The sequence below is a fragment of the Prionailurus viverrinus genome, chromosome C1 (genome assembly GCF_022837055.1).
Source record: "Prionailurus viverrinus isolate Anna chromosome C1, UM_Priviv_1.0, whole genome shotgun sequence".
Taxonomy (NCBI): Eukaryota; Metazoa; Chordata; class Mammalia; order Carnivora; family Felidae; genus Prionailurus; species Prionailurus viverrinus.
The window spans coordinates 198,428,433-198,444,846 of NC_062568.1; the positions used below are offsets into that span (position 1 = coordinate 198,428,433).

General features: G+C 51.3%; 2 protein-coding genes and 1 long non-coding RNA gene across 5 annotated transcripts; 1 reads left to right on the forward strand and 2 right to left on the reverse strand.

The window, feature by feature from the left end:
• Positions 1 to 478: 478 nt before the first annotated feature.
• On the reverse strand, positions 479 to 4,451 carry LOC125173816 (SCAN domain-containing protein 1-like). Of its 3 annotated transcripts, none has more exons than XM_047873402.1 (2): positions 4,432 to 4,451; positions 479 to 1,409 (listed from the first exon to the last, which is right to left on the reverse strand). In XM_047873402.1, the coding sequence occupies exon 2, from the start codon at positions 1,375 to 1,377 to the stop codon at positions 925 to 927; it is 453 nt and encodes a 150-aa protein (XP_047729358.1). In that variant the 5' UTR covers positions 1,378 to 1,409; positions 4,432 to 4,451; the 3' UTR covers positions 479 to 924. The 3 variants fall into 3 exon arrangements, with proteins under 3 accessions (XP_047729358.1, XP_047729356.1, XP_047729357.1); XM_047873400.1 differs by lacking the exon at positions 4,432 to 4,451 and adding an exon at positions 4,150 to 4,298; XM_047873401.1 differs by lacking the exon at positions 4,432 to 4,451 and adding an exon at positions 3,553 to 4,071.
• LOC125173817 (uncharacterized) lies at positions 4,418 to 11,550 on the forward strand. The gene is made up of 2 exons (XR_007155160.1): positions 4,418 to 6,133; positions 10,880 to 11,550. It is a non-coding gene; the product is annotated as an uncharacterized LOC125173817 (long non-coding RNA).
• Positions 10,449 to 16,077, reverse strand: LOC125173815 (chymotrypsin-like elastase family member 3B). Its single transcript, XM_047873399.1, has 8 exons — positions 16,035 to 16,077; positions 14,970 to 15,055; positions 13,978 to 14,075; positions 13,724 to 13,858; positions 12,426 to 12,562; positions 11,906 to 12,048; positions 11,147 to 11,299; positions 10,449 to 10,466 (listed from the first exon to the last, which is right to left on the reverse strand). Exons 1-8 carry the CDS (start codon positions 16,075 to 16,077, stop codon positions 10,449 to 10,451), a joined length of 813 nt encoding a protein of 270 aa, XP_047729355.1.
• Between the last annotated feature and the right edge of the window lie 337 nt (positions 16,078 to 16,414).

Consider the following 16,414-nt stretch of genomic DNA (forward strand, 5'->3'; position numbering starts at 1 on the left):
CAGACGCTCAATGGACTGAGCCACCCAGGCGCCCCGATCCCTCAGTTTTAATTTAAATTCTGACTGGGGGTGCCTCGGTCCGGTAAGCGTCTTGACTCTTGATTTCAGCTCAGGTCATGATCTTGGGATTCTCTTTCTCCCTCTCTCTGCTCCCCACCCCCACTTGTGCACTCTCGGGCTCTCTCTCAAAATAAATAAACTTAAAAAAAATTCTGGGGTGCCTGGAGTCCCACAGCGGGTAAGCACAAGCCCCGCTTTCTCTCTCTCCCCTTCCCTCTCTCTTTGTGCCCCTGGCTCACTCTCTCTCTTAAGAAAAAAAAAAAAAAAAAAAAAGAACTAAAAAAAAAAAATCTGAATAACACAAAGGCATGGGCTGTTCCTATCTTATGTCTAGCTCACATCTACTCCTGATAATTGTCTCACCTTTCTCAAATGCTGAGTAAGAGCTAAACTGGTAAATCACCACAGGACACTGTGATTAAGGACCAAACTTTAATATTTCAAGGGCGTCTCAAACGAGTTTACTGGATGGGGTTACAGAAGCTTCCATTCATGCCACCACAGCAAGAATCAAGAATTCTGAAAGTTGAAGCGATTAGCTCTTTGGATGCATAACAATATATTAAAGCATGTCAGAAAGTGCAAAAAAGGAGGCATTCGGCAGAGCAAAAACAAGCAACAGGCTGATTGTCCTAACAGGAGGGTAGAGAAGCTCTTTCCGGAGCTCAGTCCCCGGAATTAGAGCTGCCTCAGCCAGAGGGAGGTCCAGACATGGGTTTTGACGGATTATTACAACTAGTCAAAGCCAAGCTCAAAAAAACCGAGGCTCCCATTTCCCCATGACCGCGACCGGCTCTTGCAACAACAACGAGCACCTCCGGTGACTTCTCACGCGCAGGCTGAGCAAGGACGCGGCGGCAGGACTCAGCCGGTGATCCTGACCCCGGGCTGACATCTCTGGGCCCGAGCTCGGAGCTCCTCGGGCAGGACAGCCTGGAACTGCTCCTGCACCAGCATCTCCACAATCTGCTCCTTTGTGTGAATATCGGGTCTCAGCCACTGTCCAGCAAGCTCCTGCAGATGTCGGAGGACCTCCCTGGGCCCGGCTGCATCCTCATAGCGGAATTTCCTGAACCTCTGCCTGGAGGCTGCAGCATTGGGACGATTCCTTCGTGGCATGGTCTCAAGGTCTTCGGCAGAGTCTTCATCGAGGCTCTCCGGTGGAAGCCCGGAAGGCTCTCGCGGAACCTGGACCTGGGTAGCCGATATGAGGACAACTTCTGACTCCTCGGCCACCATCTCATTTGATGGTGGCCTTATTTTATCATTCTGGACTTCTCTATTTCTTTGTGTCTCTAAGCACCCTTCAGTCTCCATTCTGGGACTCTGGAAAAGGATGTCTCCGACTCCTAAACACAGAGAAAAGACAGGCTCAGCGAAACAGACCCCGGAGACTGTTAAAACCACCTTGATCTCACGGATCTGGTCCAGATCCAGGTTCCATCCGCTTTCCAATCTTAACAGGGTTTCTTAATAAAGGTCCTAGAAATTCTATTTTTGTTTCTTCTGGATCAACTGACACAACGGAGAAAAATGTGTCAGTGGTTTACCAAAATGAAGACTGTAGATTCTCAAAGCACAAAGGATAGAGAGCACTGGCCTCGCTAGCTAGAGAACCTTCTAGACAATCTTTCACCCATTTTCCCCGCATTACAAAGTATTTTACATTATGTTAAAACAGAGAACTATGTATGCATGTTTTATAGGGGGGAAGAATGTTTAAAACCAGGGTTGTTTGCGTCCTCCAATGGAGTTATGTTATGACCAAAAGCAAGTTATGAGAAAGGACTAAAATGTAAGAGATAAAAGTCTGTTCATGTACATCTACCCTTCATTTACATCTACTCTGTGGTCTTTTCTACCCCACCTCCCCATCTCTTTCATGATCAAAGAGTAACAAGGTTTAAAAGCACTTTGGGAGCTACCATCAGGGCGGAGCCTAAGCCCCCTCTTCACAAAAAAAGAAAGAAAAGACTAGAAAAGAAAAGCTTCCACGTTAAGATTAAGATCTTAAGTTCCTCTACTCAGTGTACAGGAAACTGACCTAGTCAGAATCCTGGTAGTGCAGACTCCCAACTCTTGGGATGCTTGTCAGCTCTAGAATTAGCAAACCAGATGTAGTGGGGAAGGGGGGAGAGGCGCACCAAGTACCTGTAAAATGCCAGAAAAAAAAAGGCCTTTCCTTCATTTGGGTTAGGGCCCCAGTCCAAGAGAAAGGTTATTTACAGGAAAACCACAATCTATGTTATCTAAAGAGAGAGAGAGAGAGAGAGAGAGAGAGAGACTTCAAGTGACAGTACAGAAATGACCAAATTAATTTCTGTATCAGGGTATGTCCAATCGAAGAGTGTAACTCCTAGAATAGTGGTCAGTTTTCAAAGACCGTCTCTTTTTTCATGAACAAACTCCTTCCCCCAAGAACGAATCCCTCCTTAGTCCACGTGGCAGAAGTGTCCATGTTTAAAATCCCTCCCACCTCAGTCTCTCAAACCAGTTTCCTGGGTAACAACTGACAGAGGCCAACAATCACCAACACTGACCAGCTGCTTCGCATTAACTAGTTCTCAGCGCCTAGTCACCTCTTCTCTAAACGTTCCATGACCCATTTTCTAGGAGCCTTGTACCGATTCTAGACCTTGAAGTTTGGATACTCCTGGAGTACACCTGTTCTTCCCATATTATCTGGGTTTTTGTTCAATCGACAGAGTGTACTCTCCCCAAAAGGAAGTTGTTACTAACCTAGGGTGAATGAGGATCAAAGCAAAATATCCCCATAACTCAGGGGTGCCTTGGATAAAAAGGAAATATTTAGTCAAAGAAAGGTTGGATGGAATGCGAGAAAGCAAAATCCTGGGAACAACCTAACTGACCATGAACAGGGAATAATTAAAGTATCGTCAACCATTCAGCAGAAAATACAGTGCAGCCTTATAAAGAATGAAGTCAGCCTGTGAGTGCTGATACATCCACACGTCCACGACACGTCACCCAAGATGCAGATCACTACGTGTAATATGACCCCACCTGAGGAAATTAAAATACATACACATAAGCATACGTGGCCTGATCTATCCACAAACACCTTCAATTATATTTACTTCTCAGGGGCAGGGACAGAAGACAGAAACATTTTTCATTCCATAGCTTTCTATACTGCGTTCTTTTTAACTACAACCACGTCTCACTTTCACAACGACTCAAGAGGAAGCAAACATTCCCCTCCTGCCCAAAACTTTTCTGAGTAAAAAACCCCTAACCCACTTAGGAAAACACCCTTTTACTAATTCTTCTAGCTCTTAGCACCAGAGGTGTTTACAACCCCGACTTCTAAGAATAGTCTCAATTGTCAGGCCAGTTCTCAAGGCTGGCTCTGAAACATGGACCAAGTCTGCGCCTCACCCCGCTTATAAATCCTATCAGTTTTAGAAACCCAATGACCAGACACAATGCTTACCCTCACCAGTTAATAATTCCTATTTACTGAGCACTTACTTCCTAGCTGACACTGTGCTGAGCATTTCACGTTCTCCTCTACGTGATCCTCTCAGCCACTCTCAACTCTCCACACGACTCTCTACTGCCCCGGCCGTCTCTGTTAGCAACAGCAGCAGCCGATGTTATTTGTTGAATTTTACAGGCCAAACGCTCTGCGGAAGCTGTCCCTCATCCAAGCAATCCTCCCGATAACCCAGGATGGCATTTTCATTCGCAAGTAAACAAACTGAGGCTCCACAAGAAGGGATTTGCCCAAGATCACAAGGCCAGGAGGTGGCGGGGCTACTCAACCGCGTAGAAAATTCCCGGCTTCTAGGCGGGGAGCTGCGTCGGGCTCCTCCCACCATATGGGCGCGGCTCAGGGGGCCTAGGTGGGGCCGGAAAAGCGCTTCTGGGGCTCCAAACCAGGACCTCCTCCTCCCGGACTGCAGCGAGACCCGGAGCCACGCCAGCCCGGACAGCCCGCAGGCCCGCAAAGCAGGGCTTCCCCGCTCCGAAAGCGGCCGCCGCCGCCGCCGCGGCCCCCGGCTCCCCACAGATCGTGCGCCGGGGAAGGAGTGACGGGCGGGAGGGAAGAAGGGAGGGAGCGTTCACCTGCGCAGGTGCCACCTCGGAGGGCAGGGGGCAACGGGGGCGGGGGCGCCTGGCGACCAGACTCGAAGCCCGAAACCGACTCCGAGGAAAGGAAACCAACTACCCAGCGCAGAGCTTTGTAGCCCGCCGCCGGAACCGGAAGTGGCGGCCCGCCGGAAGTTAGAAGTGAAGGGGGGGAAATAGGGTAGAGGGGGTCTCTCTAGGGCCCGGTGGTGCTTCGTAGCTCCATGGTTTTAACCCGTGGTGGGCCTTGGGCCTTCTTCAATCCTCAGGCCTTCCTACCGCGTGGAGCTGTGGGTACTGCCTAGGCAGCCTCTCGGCTTCTGGGAAGTTCTCTGCTTCTCTGAGCCCCAGTTTGCCCAGCTGCAAAATGAAAAGAAGTTGAAACGGGAATTGAGACACTCCAGGAGCCGGCCGGCAGCTGACTCAGCGCCCCACCCTGAGGTTACACCCTTGACTCTTTGCACCACCCAGAGGAAAGAAACCAACATAGAGGGCTGGGTGGCTGCTGTTTGGAAACCGCGATCCTGTGTGGCGCCCCGTGCAATCACTCCACGTGAGGCGGTGGGCACAGTCTAATAAGTACCCCTGCGTCCGTGGACCCAGACAGAAGTGGGCATGTGCCACGTGGGTTTGTCCTTCTGTCCAGGGGGAGATCCTGTGTATAGAAAGCTCGGTCTCAGCCCTGTGTCCCTCTTCCCCCCGAGACTTTCCAATTGCTGACGGTTAAGAATTGAAGTTTTGAAGTCACACTTAGCTGGTTTGAGTCTGGGTTTAGCCTGGAGTTGAAGTCGGGGGCACACATGTTAAAATAGCACAGCATGTAAGAGGAAGTGCAAAGATGCTAAGGCAGCCCTTCCCCGTCGGTCTTAACCCTGAAGGCGAAGGGACTTGGCCAAGGACAAGGCACTCAGGTGGCCCAGCCGGCTCTCCTCCCATTTGCCCTATCCAAATGGGACATGCTAGGGAATTAAGAGGGGCACTCCAAAGACCCCTCCCGGGTTATCACCACCTCCCAACCCTCTCCACCCCTCTCCCTAACCTCTCACACCCCCCACCTCACCCCACTCCCAACCAATGTCGCTGGGGAAGAGAAGATGTGCCTTTTGTCTACACTGCCACTGCTGGTTAGTAACCCCCTAGATTGCCAGGTTCTCCAGCTGGTGGTTGGATAGCCAGGCTTCTTGCTATGGCCCCACCCCTACCTCCACCACTGTGGGCCCTTCCCCCACTCACCCCTACGGGGTAGTTTCCACGTTTCACTCCCTCTCAGCCTTGGTTTCCCCATCTATAAAATGAGAGGGTGGGACTACATTAAAGACTTCCAGTTGTACACCCCACCCCATCCCATTCTTAGGTTCCCGTGGAATGCTTCAGGAAACTGCTGGGGTGCAGTGGGGGTAGGGGATGGTTTAAGTCCCAGAGCAGCTCCGATTTTAAAGGTTTATAAATTTATATGAAAAGTTTATATGTTGTGGCTCCGTGTAAGATTATTCTATCACTCAGGATAAGATGTAAACTTTGCACTTTGCCCCACATTCCTCATCTTTCCCCATCCTCCTGTTCACTCACTGCTCCAGGCACAGTGGCCTTGTAGTTATTTTGCAAACCCAGGAAGTTCATCGTCACCTCTTTGGTGACTCTGCTTGTGGTGCTCTTTCCTGACATCTGTTCATCAAGGATCCAGTTCAAATGTTGCCTCTCTCGAGCAGCCTTTGCTGTCCCCCCTCTTCTAAAGGCACCCATGCAATCCCTTTATAGACTGTCAATCTGTATTCTTATTATGTGTTTATTTTCTATTTCGCCCACTAGGCAGTGGCCACAAGGCCCAAGACCTTGACTGTCCTGTCCCCATGTCTCCACACCTGAAGCTGAGCATAGGCTGGGTGGACATCTGTTGAACGACTCAATGAGTGAGTGAATGAACAGAGAAGGCTTGAATTTTATGATAAAGCCAGCCTGGTGAAGACCACCAGGGACACAGGTATAGTTTAACAAAGTTAAGTTTATTGACTTAACGCCACAAGCATCCAGAGAAACCATGGGGTGTCTCATGAAAGAAAGGAAGAAACAGGGTTATTATTGTAGGATTTGGGGGAACTTTGGAATTTAGGTGAAATTGAAACGAAGCAGTGTTGACAGGCTCAGGGCAAACTTGGTCTTGTAGAAAGAGGTTAACATCTAGCTTGAGACCAGAAGTAGATTCATAGCTGTGTTTCCTTGGACACTGCAAAGTTAAGATAAATGTGGACCGTTGTGTCCAAAACCTCTTGTCTGAAGCTCTGCACCTGGGGTGGTAATCCACGCTGCTTCTCTGTGTCAAATCTGGCTCTGACCCACTAGACAAGAGTGGGATTCTTCATCTCACTGACCCGATCTCAAACAGCAAAGTTGCTCAGAACTATGTCTTTGGTGTTAATTGACAAAAGAAAGTTAGACAGATTCACATTTGACAGGAATCTCTTGATGTCTCAATCATCTGGATGTGAGGGCCATCCAGGGCTCCAGTCTTCCCATCCCAAGGTGACCCCAGCCCCCTGGGCTCTGCATCAGTCTGAGCCTTCATTAGAACACTGAGTTGAGCCTCCAGCCCCACTTGGGTGTACCTGTCAGATTCCCAGCCAGACTCTGGGCACATCAAGGGCCTGGCCCAAGTTTGGGTCATCTTCTTCTGCCCATGCCTGCCACAGAATACCCAAAGGTGCTCAATCTATGCCCATTGAATCCAGCTGTTGATAAGTCTAATGAATGTAAAGAAAAAGAAATGGAAGGAAGCATACCAAAATGATAGCGGTAGCTGTGTAACGGGTGTGGGAATGTGAGTGGTTTTTTAAAAAATCTCCCAAAAGGGAAGTTCCTAACATGTAACCAAGATTAACGTTATGAAAAAGGAAAAGAGAATGGCATTGCTGACTCTTCTAAGAAAAATGTATTGACATTTGAATGAGTTTTGAATGAGAACAAAATTGTTGACACATTTTGATTAAAGAGAAGGGAACGCAGCACCTATCCTTTATATTTTCCGAGGGAATTCAAGTATTGACATTGTGCTTTTTCAGAAAGAAAGTGGGTTTTCCTCATGATTTAGAACACACACACACACACACACACACACACACACACACACAGAGTCGTTGGCATTGACACTCTAATCATTACTCAAAAAATTAAATTATTGGAGCGCCTAGGGTGGCTCGTCAGTTCAGCATCTTTTACTCTTGATTTTTGGCTCAGGTCATGATCTCATGGTTTGTGTGTGAGAGCCCTGTGTCGGGCTCTGTGCTGACAGCATGGAGCCTGCTTGGGATTCTCTCCCTCCCTCTCTCCCGGCCCCTCCCCAGCTCATTTGTTCTCTCTCTCTCTCTCTCTCTCTCTCTCTCTCTCTCTCAAAATCAATAAACATTTAAAAAATGATTGATTATATGGTTTTTAAAGGATTTGAATTGTCAAGACTTGGAGATTAAAAAAAGAGCATTAAAGTATTGCTGAAACTGTTGGCACTTTTAGGCAAGATTTCCTAACTCCCCGTTGCCCACACATGAGAAGGGTGTCGGCAGTTCTCGGCCCCATCCTGAGGCGGGGTGGAGGGCCCGTGACGGCCTACTTCCCAGCCACGGAGTGGAATTTTCCAGGTCTGAATGCCCTTTGTCCTAGAACTACTTTGGAAAATTGTCCAAGGTCACGGAAGGACCCACTGGGAAAAGTAGATACTCAGCTTTTGCGACCCTGTTGTGCCTTGACAGCATGTGACTATTACATATGTCACCTGGCGCCATCTGTCTGACTCGACACAAATGATCACCACATGCCCCACTTTGCACCACTTTCTCCCCTCCTCCCCCCACACCCCTGTGATGCTGAGGTCTCTTCCCTGCTTGACTCCCGTTCCTCCCTTGCCCTCACGCTGGCCTTGCCAGACCAGTTCTTAGGCTTTTGTGGGAGCTGGAGTGGGGGGGGGGGGGTAAGGGCTGGAGGAGGAGAGTTTCTGTGGGAAAGGACTGAGGGTCCAAGAGTGGGTACGGAGAAAAGCAGGGGAGGGAGGGCAGTTGTCATGTGTGGGGACCGTGGGCGGGAAAAGAAAAAAAAAGAAAGACAATTTTAAGAAGTACTGTTGATACAGTTACTGTGGAGAGCAACTTGGCGATTGGTTAAATTGAAAATGAGCACCCCCTCCCACCCAGTAATTCCATTTCCTGGAATATACCCTAGAGAAACTCTTGCACATTCGCACCTGGAGATTTGTCCAAGGACGTTTGCTGAAGCGCTGTTTGTAATCGTAAAAATTGGCCTTGCTGTAAATGTCCATCCGTGGGGGGCGGAGGATAATAGTGTTGTGCAATAGGATCCTCTTCAAGACCAGCAGCAATGAACTAGAAATATATAAATTAGCATGGGCCTCCGGAAATAATGTTGGTGGGTGGGGGAAGGGCATTAGGGAGGGCACTTGTTGGGACAAGCACTGGGTGTTACATGTGAGTGATAAATCGCTGAATTCTACTCCTGAAACCATTATTACACTGTGTGTTAACTAATTTGGATTTGAAGAGAGAAAGAAGGAAAGAAACAATGTCGGGTGAAAGCACCAAGTTGCAGAATAATACGTACAGCATGAAGCTATGCCTGTATTTTTAAAAACCAAACAATGCGGTACATTGTATATAGATATTATATGGTTGGTGAAAAATACGTAGCAACGTGGAGTGGATGGAGCGGAAGGATAAATACCCAATTCATTTCATCAGTAAGGATAAGTTAGGTCAATGCCACTGTAAGCAACACCCCAAATCTTAGTGGCCTGTAACCACGGAGTCTATTTCCTGCCTGTGCTGCATATCCGTCAGGGGTCACTGCAGGCTTTGCTCCACGTCTCCTCACTCTGGGACCAAGCTGACCTACAGCCACCAGCTGCCATGGCAGAGGGAAAGAGAGCTCAGCAAATCGTCCCACCTCTCAAAAACCTCACCTCGGCCAGAGCAGGCCACATGGCCAAACCCACCTCCACAGGGGCAGGCGAGAACTAGGCCACCGTGGGCCCCAAAGGAAAAACAGTGCTAGCTAGAGGACGCATTATCACGGCCATGAGGATGATGTCCTCTGAGTACTCAGAGAACAATGGGTAACATTAAAGGGTACAAAGACTAATATTAAAAATTATAAATATATGTCCTTGCTGGGCTCATGTTTGCTTTCATGGCATTCAGGAGGAACATGAATAAAGGAATTCAGTTGTGTGTATGTGTGTGTGTGTGTGTGTGTGTGTGTGTGTGTGTTTCTGAAAGTTTATGTATTTATTTTGAGAGAGAGAGAGTGGGGGAGGGACAGAGAGAGAGGAAGAGAGAGAGAATCCCAAGCAGGCTCCATGTTGACAGCAGAGAGCCCGATGTGGGGCTCAAACCCACACACCGTGAGATCATGCCTGAGACAAAGTCACACGCTGAACCGACTGAGCCCTCCCCCGGGCGCCCCAGAAATTCAGTTGTCTGTATGTTGCTCTGGGCTGCAGGGCAGCAGCCTTCCGGACCTCAGCACCAGCACACTGGGCTCCAACCCCACTTGTGGCATCGTGCGTGCTTCTGCGTGGGCTTCTGCAGCAAGGGCTCCCAAAGTTGTTTTACTCACATCTGAATCCCCGCCTCTGCCCTTGCCGCCAAAAAAGGTGCCTCGTAAATGTTTAATGAATGATTCTGATGTGCTCATTTCTATCTAAATAACGAGCTGTTTCAAGGCAGGAACCATGTCGTCTTTCCCCCCGAGCCCTCCTCAGGAACAGGAGGATGGCTCCTGTTGAGGCCATGAATGCTTGTTGAGTGAACGAACGAATGAATGAATGAATGACCACAGCCCTCCTTTCCTAGCCCATAGTGGGAGAAGAAAACACGTGGTCCATGCCACTCCACCGTGAGCCCCCCAAGGGCCTGGCAAGTTCACTTTTTCTACCATGTTTTCGTGCTGCATCGAAAAGCCAGTGTGTGGCTGGATAGGATGACCGACTTCTCGGGACTCTCCTCCCTTTACCACTGAAAGTTCTGTGCCCTGGGAACCCCCTCAGTCCAGGCACACTGGGGTGGCTGGTCACTCGACACGGCGACTCCTTTCTTCTCTCTGGGCCTCATTTTTTTTTTCTCATTCTCAAATGAGAGGGTTGTATCTGGTCTTGACTCTACATAACAGATCTAAGATTTTAGGGACAGCCTGGAAGGGAACAGATGAGTCAAAGAAGGAAGAAAGACTCACGTTGGGGTTTTCTGAGAGATCTTTATTTTTTACAAAGAACGTGCATTGCCATCAAGGCCTCGGTTCTAGTGGCTTGACATGACCTAGAAAAAAAGCCATAGAAAAAGGGAGGAGATTCAGCATAGTCTAGTTAGGAGCACAGATTCTGAAGCCATATGGAACCGGGTTCGATTTCCAGCCATGCCACCCATTAGCTGTGTGAGGAGAGTGACTTGACCTCTCTGAGCCTCAGTGTTTTCGTCTGTATAATGGGAGTAATCTTAGTACTCATCTCATGGGGGGGTTGATGAAACGACTAACTAAGGATGTTTAAGTAGTTTATAAATGTTATCATGAACGTTATTAGCCCTCCCTGACCGCTCATTCCCAGATAAGGTTTGTGCTTTCACTGGGGCCTGAACATCCAGTCCCAGCTCTCCCCACGTTTCATGATGATTGCTCATGTGATCATTTCTTCACCGCAAGCAGCCCTTTGACACATCACTCTATCTTTCAGGACAAGCAAAGACCTGTATCTCACAAACACTTGTTGAGATAAGGAAGTTCAGCTGTAGTTCAGAGCCACTGAGGTCCTTGGGGCCACACCAGAGCAGAGAACATCCCCCAAGCCCTCTGGAATGTGCCCAGGGGCCCCTCCACTCCTGACCTTCTGGGATCCTTTCAGCCCCTCCTCAGGATCTGCTGTCCCCGCTCAGCCCCGGCACCTCTCAACATCTCAGAAGAGCCAGCACGGGGGCCCTCCTGCTCGGCCTGTCCCGCTCACCTCCTCGATCCAGTCATTGAAGGCCGAGACTCGTGTGAACACCGTGGGCTTCTTGAGAGTGTTGCAGCCGAAGGCAGAAACGAAGCTGGTCACACCGTGGACCTGCCAGGAGCCGTCTGCTGTGGGGCAGTTAAGGGGTCCTCCGGAGTCACCCTGGAATTGCCAGAGAGCGGTGGGGAGTCGAGCCGCCATGTGTGGGACTGAAGGAATTGGTTGTGGCTCTGGGGATTCTGAGAAACCCCTGTGTTACTTGACCTCTCCAAGCCCCAGTTGGCCTGTTTGTAACAGACTAACATCTGTCCGACCGGATCTTGTAGGAATTAAGCGAGATGATAAATATATGATCTTAGCACAACCCCTAGCAGAGAGAAAGCAATCAATAAAGGGTAGTTCCCATAGTGTTACCACGATAGTTACCATAACAGTATTCATCCTCACTTATAACACAACGATAGTACTGATTTATCGTAACTTCAGGACCGCAGAGTTGAAGGTGCCTTTGGAGATCACGGGGTCAATATCCCTTACTGGGCTGATGGGGAAGCCTGAGGACCGGGTCAAGTGATTTGCCCCAGGTCAAGGCAGCGTGAGCTGGGACGGGAAGCCAGAGGCCAGGGTGGTGTGTCTGGCCCCCACTGACTTCCTCCAAGTCCTGCCTGGCCTGGAGGCTGAACGGGGCCAGCAGGTGGGATTTCTCCGCCCCTCTCCCCGGCAGATGGCAGAGATACCCCCCGGGCCCCGCAGTTCGAGCTGACTCACGTTGCAGCCGGAGAGGATGTCCCCACCCGCACACACCATGGTCTTCTTCACGGAGCTGCCCCACCAGTCCAACCTGGAGCAGTGGTCATAGTCGACCACGGGCAGCAGTGCCTGCTGCAGCTTGTCCGGGAGGGGCCCACCAGCTGTGGGAGAGACCGCCCTGAGTGGGGTGGCATGGGGTGCAGGGCTGGGGCTGGGACCGGGGAGTCAGGGCTGGGAGCCCCGGGGTGGGGTGGGGGAGGTTGAGGGAAGCAGCCCTTCCAGCCCGATGGGGACTCGCCTCCCACCAGAGGGTCCTGCCTGCTTTGTCCACCATAACACCCCCAGAACCTGGCACACAGGAGACCCTGAAAAATGCTCAGGTGAACACATTTGTGTTTGGGAGGATGGGGGGGGAAGGGGGAGGGGAAGAGGGGGAGGGGAGGTGCCCCCGAAGGAGGACAAGTGCAAGGATGTGTCGTGGTTGCCTTCGACCCCCGGCCCCCAGTCCCTGTGGCCGGTGGGAGGGGTCGACACGCACTGTGGAGCCGGCCCCAGCCGCTGATGTAGCAGGGAGCCCCGTTGGGCAGGATGTCACCAGCGGGAGGGAGGCAGGCGAGCTGGACCGAGCCTCCCAGCTGGGCGCTGCGCGACAGCTTGATGAGAGCGATGTCGTTGCTGGGGAAGAGGAAGGAGTCAGGGGAGCCTGGTCCTCCAGCCAGACCAAGCCCCACCTCTCAGCCTTTGCAACAGAGAGTTCGCCTCCAGGATGCCCCCGCTGCTCCTTTTCCTCCAAATCACGGGCGTTCTTAGGGCTGAGCAACTTTAGGAGGCTCCCTGCCCCCCGCCCCCTGCTCCCGCCACCCATGCTGACCCTCGGCCTTGCTAGCTGTCCTTGGCTCTTATACTATGGTCCTTACACTTCAGCTGCACCAGGATCCCGGAGGGCTTGTTAAAACACGGGTTCCTGGGGCCCACCCCAGGGTTCTTGAGGCAGTGGCTCCGGGGGTGGGGCCCGAGGACTCACATTGCCAACAAGTTCCCAGGCGATGCTGATGGCCTGGGGACCACCCTTCAAGAACCCCTGTTCTGGGTCTTCCTCTGCTTGCTTGTCACTCGAATCATCGTACCTGGGGTCCCCTTTCCTCTCCACGTACCGCAGGAGTCCCGTGAGGATGGGTCGAGGTCACGATCATCATGGCCCTTCTCTCCTACACCGCACTTTCAAGGGTTCTGCACCCTTCTTTGACCCTCACCAGAAAAATGCTGGGCCCCCCAGACACATGATTTTGTACGTGCTTGAGGGCCTTGGGAAGCCCTGCTTCAGTGTTCTCACCCGGTGACTGCCTCCCTGTCCTTCAAACCACTCAGGAAGCCAGGAAAGTCACCCTCAACATATGGTATAATTGAGGCCCAGAGAAGGGCAGTGACTTGCCCAAGGCACACAGCAACTTAGTGCTGGAGGCTGACTCTGGGTCCAGTGCTCCTCCTTTTTCCCACAGTGCTGGGAACCCAGGCTGCACTGGACAAATGTCTGTCGAACGGAGGAACCCTTGGATTTGGGAGCGGGGGTGCCAGAGGAGATCTGGGTTCAAGCCAACTAGCCAAGTGGCCTTGGGGGAGTTCCTGGCCCTCCCTGAGCCCTGCTGTCCTTCCACAGGGAGAGGAGTTTCGGGGAGATGCTCCTTCAAGGCTCTCCTGGCTCTGACCCTCAGTGTGTGGGATGTGGGCCCAGGCTGCTGGACCCAGCCCCGCTGTCACTGGGGGTCTCTTCAGAATTATCTTTGGGTCACAGAGAGACCAGTAACCTCTGGGTCCCAGGCCTGAGAGTCCACTCACCCACAGGCTACGCAGTTGGGGTTCCAGAGTGGGTGCACGAAGAGGTCCCCAGCATTGATGGGGATCACCTGTTCGGAGCCTTCCTCCTCAGCCCGGTTATATTCGCCCAACACAACCTGGTAGGTCAAGGAGCTCCTGCCAGTGGAGGAGGTCAGGTCAGTCTGGGCCCGACTGGGTTCCTTCCCTCCCCTCCCACAGCTACGCACCACCTGCCCGGTTCTCATGCAGGGACGGGGGCAAGTAAAAACACTTACGAGATGCAGTGGCCCGCGGTCATGACCCAGTCGGGGGCGATAAGGCTGCCGCCACACGTGTGGTGGAAGGCTCCACTCTTCTTGTACTGCAGGGAGACCTGGTGACAAGGAGGGAGGAGCCTAAGTGGTCTGGGCCCTACAATGAGGGCTGATATCCATGACTGTATAGGTTGCGCACTGGACAACTCTAGAGGGCGTCACTCATGCGGAGTGGCCTCCTCCAGAAATGTGCAGTGTTCAACCCACATGACTGTATCATCTATGGCTATTTTCATACCCCAATGGCAGAGTTAAGTCCCTGCAATAGAAACCACATGGCTGACAAAAGCTAAAATATTTCACTCCCTGGTCCTTCCCGGAACAAGTTAGCTGACGATGCGGTAGACCAATGCCATCCAAGAGAACTTTCTGTGACGGTGGGAATGTTCTCTGTCTCGGCTGTCCAACGTGGTAGCCGCTAGCCATATGTGGCCGTTGAGAATTTGAATGTGGCTAGCATGGAGCAACTGAATTTTTAACATTGTTTAATTGTAATTAATTTAAAATTAAATAAAGACCTGTGGCTGGTGACTACCGTGTCACGGAAGCAGGTCTAGCCCTCTGTGCCTCACCGACCTCTCTAAAGCCCTTCCTTCCTTTAGTGCTCTCAGACCTTATAACCCTGCTGTGTAATTCGAGGAGTCTAGTGATGAGGACCCCAAAACCTCCATCCCTAAACACAGTGCCCGAAATTCCACTGTTAGTGCACCAACCCTTGGGCCAAACATTTCCTTCTCTCCAGATTTCACTTTTAACATGCAAACAGTCCAGGGAGGGTCACAGGTTGAATGGGCAAGACTTCCACGCGAAGTGGACTGTCCAAGGGTTTCCTGGCCTTGGCGAGCTGCAGGGGTTACCGGAAGCAAAGCAGTGGGGTCGAGACCGAATGCCTTGCAATCAGAACAGAGTGCAGAGCCCACGGTGAGAAATAGCGCAGCTGGCATTGGTCTTACCTGCCAGGGCCAGCTGTAGGGGGCTGCGTCCTCACCGTTGACAACACGGGAGGAGGGCTGGTAGGAAGGTCGGCCACAGCCCGAGGCTGGAAAGGAGAGTGCAGGCATCAGTGAGCCAGAGAGTCCCCCAAAGCAAAGAGGCCCGGGTCCCGATTCTAGATGCACCACAAACTGGCTGTGTGACCTGGTGTAAGTGCTTCCCCCTCTCTGGACCTCCATAGCCACCCATGAACAGTGAACATCTGGACTAGAATAGGGGCCTCCAGAGTCCCAGGAGTCTAGGGGTGGAGATGTGACCTCCTTCCATGGCAGGATTGAAGGGGCTGATGCACTTAGAACAGTGCCTGGTGCCCAATGAACTCTTAAGAAGTGGTAGCTTGTTGTCATGAAAAGTGGTGGCTTTGGAGGAAGACTCCTGGGTTCAAAATGCAACTCTGTTCCTAGTTCTGGCGGGAGGGGGGGGGGTTCTTTACTTCTCTGGGCGTCCATCTGTAAAATGGGGATAATAACAGAACTGATCACACGAGCCTGTTGTAAGGCTTATGAGAGATAATATGAGAAAAAATCCTTAGCATTCTCCCTGGTATATAGTAAGCGCTCAATAAACATTATCTGTCACTATTACTGTCAGTCAAGGGAGACAGCTTGGAGGAGGTGGCCCTGAGCTGGAATATAATATGGCAGAAAAGGCTAGACCACAGGATACGGAGTGGGGTTGGGGGAGGGAGAGGAGAGTTGGAGGGCTAAGCAGAGGAACAGAAATTCCAACCCAAGCAGTCTAACCACAGAGCCCAAACTCCTCATGACTAGACTTTTTTACTGTCCCCACTGATGAGTCCCACCACAGTGCTTTGGGTACACCAGTCTTTCTCCTGAGCTCATCTATCCATGGCTCCCCCTCCATTCTCCTGCCCCCCACCAAATTTGAAGCCCCTACAATCATACCCAGGTATAAGCGGAGACCCCCCCACCTCCTGTGGAACCAGGTGTTGGGTTCATGAGACCCGAGGTGAGTGACAGATTTCAAAGGCTCCTAGCCCAGTGCAGCACAGGCTGGGGTCTTACCAAGGGCCACAAGTAGGAGGGAACTCAGCAGCCGGAGCATCATGAGGTCTGAGATGATAGGAAAGACACGCTTAGCCTGGGGGCTCTAATATAGGGCAGAAAGGATACGTGGGAGGAAGGGCAGATTGGGCCCCCTTCCCAGAACAGGTGGTAGAACGTCAGCTCTCTCATGGTCCAAGGCCATGGCCCCCACCTGCTGCACATGGGGGAATGACAGCCAACAGCAAGACCAAGTTTCCCTCCAACCTGTGGCCACACAGGTGGCATTGAATGGCCAGCTGATAACAGGGGAGGGAGGAAGGAAAGTACTCATCACAACAAGCCAACCTCTTTTAGGGAAGAATATGGGCTCTGGAACTGGTCAGACCTGGGTTCAAATC